Below are 6,345 nucleotides of genomic sequence, written 5' to 3'. Positions count from 1 at the left end.
CTTTGTAGCATCTGCATCCGAAATAGTACCCAAACGCGCAATGGCGGCCGAGCCCGTGACAGTGGAACCTTGTAGGAAATAAAGAGTTTCAATCCTCTTTGCCTTCATGATTGTGAGAGCCCCTTTAGAAAATATAAGGACTCCACCTTTACCTTGGAACTTGCACCCCTTTTCCTTAAGAGACTCTAAAGAAATCAAATTTTTTGACAAATCGGGTATATGTCTCACACCCGCCAACCTTTGGACCTTTCCATCATGAAACTTAATTATCACCGAAGCAATTCCAGTAACCTTGCACATATTGTTGTTCCCCATGAGAATCTTAGCATCCGTAGGATCATAAGTCTCAAACCAATCTCTATTCGGCGTCATGTGTTGTGAAGCACCTATATCCATCACCCAACAATGCTTGTTATCAACATTGGAGTCTACTACACAAAGAGTATCAACCGTGTCACACTCGGTCACATTGGCCTCCTCAGAAGAAGTACCTTTAGTATCCGCCTTTTATTTATTTTTAAGCTTGAAACAATCGGCATTAATGTGTCCCTTCTTCTTACAATAGGTACACGCCAAATTCTTGTGCCTAGACTTCGAATGCTTCCTTGTATCTTTCGAGTTTCGGTCCCATGACCTACCTTGATCAACAACTAAACCAACACCTTGATTTCCTTTCTCATTATTGGTCATTTCACTATCAATGTACAACTTGGCTTGAAAATTGCTCTTAACATCCTCAAGGGAAATCTTGTCTCTACTATAAATCAACATGTCTCTAAAGGCCTTGTATGATGCGAGTAAAGAGCACAATAACAAAAGCGTTTGGTCCTCATCCTCCACCTTAACATCAATCTTACCCAAATCATTCAAAATAGATGCCAACTCCAAAATATGATGGGAAATTGATGTATATTCAACAATGCGAAGGGTGTAGAGGTGCAACTTCAACCGCAATCGATTGGTGGGAGCCTTTTTCATGTAAATGTTCTTCTATTTCTCTCACAAACCCTTGGCTATTTTCTCCGATAGGACCTCTTGCAATGTCGAATTGCACAAACACAATTGGATAATGGAGAGAGCCTTATCATCCATATTTCTCCACTTACTATCCGTTAACGCATCAATTAAATTATCTCGACAAAAAATGGTATCCTTAACGCCTTGGTTCGACAAAATTGCCGCCATACGCACTTTCCATAATGCAAAACTCGTATTCCCATCATACTTCTCAATATCATATTTCGCCAACATATCTATTCAATTTTTCAAACCCCAATTTACAAATCTCCCAAATTTACTAATTTTCCCAACACCAAATGCACCACAAAACCAGAGAATGAAAAATTATAATTCAAAGGATGAAATTAGAATTATGAAATCCACCAAATCACTATCTGACCGAAATACCAAAGTTTGATATAAAGTTTGGTTTTGGAGAAAATCAAAGTTTGACCTGCTTCAATTATGCGCGGTGTACAAAACAACCAAATCGACTTGGTGTTGTCGCGGTGTACAGAAAAATGGAGAGAAGGGTCTGGTCTACTAGCGTGGTGCACAAAATCCTAGCACGGTTCACCAAGAACAAATCGCGGTCTACCGAAAAAGAAGTCGCTGCTCATAAAATGAAGTCGTCCAAACTGCGCTGAGTTCACGATTTCAACAAAAACGGCTGATGCAACTCGTAACGAACGGATCTGACTGGAGAAGCGAAATTGAAAACCCCAACGGCAGCATAATAGATCTGAAATCTAAAACCACCGAATGAACTGCCGATGGCGAGATGACTGATATCAATTTGTTAGAATTTCTAGGATTTGAGAAGAGAAAGATCTAGAGAAAGAGACAAAGAGACAACTCAAAGTGAATTGTATTAGACTTAGTTCTCTCTCAAAACAAGAGTCTACATATTAAAGATATAAAGCCCAACGAACTCAAATAGTAATTTGGATTAAAACATAACATAAAATATGTAGAATAAAACACAGTGAAAAGAAAAAAAAAATAAAGGTATACCACGCAGTACATCATCAAATGAAAAAAAACCAAGCACAGCTAAATTCGTGATAACCGCACGAAAGAAAAAAAAAATAAAGAAAAGAGAGAAAAAGAAAGAAAGACAACCCACGTAAATGCTTCCATTCTAAATTGTCATAAAATTAATAGGCAATATGCTTTTAACAACAAGCCAAATATTTCAAAGTTCCAAGAAATGGCAGCCATGTATGATGAGTCAAACTATTAACAAATGAAATTCAGTTGCGGAAAGAATTATCTGACTCTGGGGCCTGGCTCTTGCATGTTATTTGTGGAAGTGCTATCCAGGCTAACATCAGTTATGTCTGTACTGTTTTCATTATTTATTCTCTCTGTTGAAAACTCCAAATACATGCTTTCCTTTAGCTCAGAAACAACTGCATCCATCGTCGGCCTCTTAGATGAAGTGAGTTCAGTACACCTACATGCTAGATCCGTAACTTTCCAGATTGAGTTTATGTCATACTCCTCTTCCATTTTAGCATCCACTATGCTTTGAATATTTCCTTCAGATAGTTTGTCACGCACCCATTGTACCAAGTTAGTTCCTTCTGAGCCCGCATTAGTAGGGGACTGACCTGTGACGATCTCCAATAAAACAACTCCAAAGCTATACACATCACTTTTTGCACTTAGTTGATTAAACAAAAAGTACCTGGAGATGTTTATGCACAAATTTTACATTTATATAAGGCAGCTCATAATATGATTTTGCATTGTAGTTGTAATGTAAGGAAAAATAAAATAAAATTCGACATCAAAACAAAGATCTTACTCGGGATCTAGATAACCAGGAGTGCCTATTATTTTAGTTGAAACATGAGAGATTCCAGTACTTTCAAAAGCCCTCGAGAGACCAAAATCTGCAATCTTTGCCTCGAGATTTGCATTCAACAGAATGTTGCTTGCCTTGACGTCTCTATGGATAAGTGGTGGATTACAAGCTTTATGCAAATACTCCAATCCTTCATTGAATTAAATTAAATATATATGTATATATTAGTTTGTTGTACAATATCTTTTTATGAACTCAAAATGTTCTCAGTACCTAGGATTTGTAATTTATTTGTTCCTCAATACAATCAAGGCACGTGCTATTTATTTTTGAATTGTTATTTGAAACACTATATTGAACTCTTGTCTCTCGTATATTTTATTCAAAACGAATGTAGAAAAATCACGTCAACAATTTACTAGATTTTATTGTAGCATATAAGGTAGGTGACTTTGTACCGTACCTAGTGCAGATTGATATGCAATTCTAATTCGCTGCTTCCATGTAAGAGGCCTCACATCATCTGCTATTTAAAAATGTTAGCTTAACATTGATTCTTCAAGGAAGCAAGATCAAGATAAAGTATAATCAATTTACCTTTTAGCTTTTCTTGAAGATTCCCTTCAGGCATGTATTCGTACACAAGTGCCATGCAATTTTCATCAATGCAATAGCCTATTAATGTGACCAAGTTCTTGTGATGAACTCTGGCCAAGTGATTTGCCTATAAAAATTTGATTAATAAATAGATATATTTATATTACGACTTCTTAGCTTTCTGTATAGCCACTATACCACCGGTACTTTGACAAGTGTTTAAGTGGGTTATGTGTGCATAGTGATGATTACCTCAGCCAAAAACTCCTTAACCCCCTGGGAGGACGAATGAGAGCGCATCTTAACTGCAACTTCGAGTTCATTTTCTAGGAGGCCGAAATAAACGTCTCCAAATCCACCTTTGCCAATAATATTCTTAAAATCATTTGTGATTCCCTTGACATCATTGTAACTGAATTGATGATTATCAATGATATGAAAATTTGGTCCTTCTGCTTTCGGTTGACATGGAATGCTGGCTTCTTCTAAGAGTTTTTTATTTTTGCTGTCTTGATCTTTCATCACAGTGCTTGATTGGTTATCTGTATATAAAATATGGAGATGCACATTTTCATTGATTTGAAAGGATGTATTTTCAAACGATTTTTCATTGTATGCAGTTAGGCCATTTTACACTAATAAAGAAATGAGCATTATCTTTTAGCAAAGTGAGAAGAAATGCATTAAACTTAAGATAATCAATGTAACACAGATATAAGGACTTTTCTGATTATGAAGACTTACCATTCATCTTCTAGGTATGGTGGGTAACCAAAATTACATATTTCAGGATTTAATTTTTAAATTTTCATCATCAAAAATAAAAATGGTTGTACTAATCACTGGCTTAATACCGCAGATTAATCTCACATATCATCTGTAATTATAAAATAGTGGGAGCCCTTAGTTTGTTAATTAAGAAGAGAGAAAAGGATGTAGCCAAACAGAACTTACGTTTCCTCAACCAAAGGACAATTGCAATGACAACTGCAATAACCAACAACAGGACTACCACTGCTACTGATACTATAATATTCTTCTTAGGAGTAGATGGAGAAGGAGATGGAATAACAATTATATCTCCAAACCTAAAACACAAAACATTAATGATTATAATGCCGACATGGTTTAAAAGGCATTAATTTATAAGCAACATGTTTACTTTAGCCATGAAAGAAACTTTCTTTTCTTGTAGGAACTCCTAACTTGGAATGATGGAACTGCTGAATAATTGTGCAATCCTTCATTTTACATCTCACTCTGAACCAGCAATGCATGCAGGCTTAGTTACTGGCTCCACTTTCTCAATTGTTGGGATATATATATATATAGGGAGAGAGAGAGTCCGGCTAAAGTCATAATGTTATAATTTCAACCTAAATTATAACGAGCCAGTTTTTGCAATTTCAAAGTCCGAACAATCATCCAAACTGTTCAACATGATCTCTATTTTAAAATGTGCTTGGAGACCAAATTTTATATTTTTTTTGGATATGTTTACTATTTTTGTAGATGAGTACAAAATCACTGTTTTCAGATAATTATGGACCATCCAAAACAGTGTTTAGTTTCTTGGATATATATATATGTTTTCCGTTTCCTTAATTTCTTGTCAAATAAATAGTGTTAAGTCATGCAAGTTGTACGTACAAACCCTTATATTTATTTTGTGTACTTAATAATATGTACGCATATGTATATATATATCAACTTGTGTTTATAGATATATCAAAATGACATACATATTAGACGGTCATCAATGAATCATTCAACAGCATATGAAAAAGGAAATAAATAAATAAATGTGTTACCTATACGTTAGACTCCCATTTTGTTGTCTTTTCTGAAGCCCAAAAGGAAGGGTGGTCGAAATCATGTTATTTCCTCTTACATCACTGAAAAATCAACAAAATAATTATGAAATCTTTTTAGTCATAACTCATAACAGAAACCGGATAAATTTTAAGATCACTTTGGAATTGCTTACAGGTATGTAAGAGCTGTTAGTTGGTCCAGAGAACTGGAAAGAGCTCCAGATAAATTGTTGCTTGATAAATCCCTGAAAAAGCATGCAATGGTTAGTGAAGAGATACATTAAAACCGTTAAATTGACATGTTGATAAGTATGTACGTCAAATGTTATCAAAATAAACATTTCATACAACATAAATTAAGTACAAATGTGTACTTTCTATTAAGTTTCATAATGTACGAAAGAATGGTCGAAAGCTTGGACCATGCCCAACTCAATAGATATGCCATGTTAGACAATAATCGACCAGAGGACAGACTATTCACTAGTTAAAGTTCATTCCAAGTTGTACTATTCCCAAGTTGATTTTCACCCACAAAATGAGGCAGATATGACTTTTGTAACATTAGCTCTTATCGTTTGTATCTTTAATACAAGTTTCTTCTTTCGGCCATTACAATTTTAAGTAATAGAAAATTAGTATAAATGTTCAGATGTTCTTTAATAATATTCTTATATTTGCAATAATGGCAATATATAACAATTTTATCAACACGTTTTGTTAGAACATTATTGTCATCTAGTATTATCTTCTAATATTTTCTAATTATTTCTTATTATAAAAATGTTTATTCAAAAAACATAGTAGTACTTAATCTTAGTTTGACAGAACTTACAATGACACAAGGGCACTTAGACTTCCAAAGTAATAACTCAATGGGCCTACCAATCCACTAGATGATAAGTTTCTGAAAAAAAACAGATTGAAATAGTTCAGTAATTAAACTAAATCTCACATCTTCTCATAATTCAAAAAAAAAAATTGTTTAAGAAATATACTTCACTATTAAGTCTTGTATGATGTATATAGGCAAAAAAGAAAGAAAGGAGAAATAAACTGACAAGCTTGTGATCCTGGAAATGTTATTGGAGTTGGATGTGCAGTTGAGACCAGACCATATGAGCT

The 6,345-nt window shown here is 34.5% G+C and overlaps 1 protein-coding gene across 1 annotated transcript; it reads right to left on the bottom strand.

Moving 5' to 3' along the window:
- Positions 1 to 2,268: 2,268 nt before the first annotated feature.
- On the bottom strand, positions 2,269 to 5,668 carry LOC144544807 (putative LRR receptor-like serine/threonine-protein kinase At1g51860). Its single transcript, XM_078293357.1, has 9 exons — positions 5,619 to 5,668; positions 5,394 to 5,465; positions 5,218 to 5,301; positions 4,361 to 4,494; positions 3,659 to 3,948; positions 3,407 to 3,533; positions 3,273 to 3,335; positions 2,810 to 2,999; positions 2,269 to 2,689 (listed from the first exon to the last, which is right to left on the bottom strand). Exons 1-9 carry the CDS (start codon positions 5,666 to 5,668, stop codon positions 2,269 to 2,271), a joined length of 1,431 nt encoding a protein of 476 aa, XP_078149483.1.
- Positions 5,669 to 6,345: the final 677 nt, after the last annotated feature.

The sequence above is a fragment of the Carex rostrata genome, chromosome 27 (assembly GCF_964058835.1).
Source record: "Carex rostrata chromosome 27, lpCarRost1.2, whole genome shotgun sequence".
In the NCBI taxonomy this organism is placed as follows: domain Eukaryota; kingdom Viridiplantae; phylum Streptophyta; class Magnoliopsida; order Poales; family Cyperaceae; genus Carex; species Carex rostrata.
Note: the sequence above shows the minus strand (reverse complement) of the source record. Positions and strands in the feature narration are given on the sequence as shown.

What these genes read in the sequence shown, in the direction of transcription:
- LOC144544807 (XM_078293357.1), bottom strand. Translation starts at nt 5,668, where the DNA reads ATGGCATATCTATTGAGTTGGGCATGGTCCAAGCTTTCGACCATTCTT. An exon ending in CTAACAGCTCTTACATACCT is followed by an intron (nt 5,302 to 5,393) that starts GTAAGCAATTCC and finishes TTGATTTTTCAG; the next exon opens with TGATGTAAGAGGAAATAACA. An exon ending in CCTGGTTATCTAGATCCCGA is followed by an intron (nt 2,690 to 2,809) that starts GTAAGATCTTTG and finishes AAACATCTCCAG; the next exon opens with GTACTTTTTGTTTAATCAAC.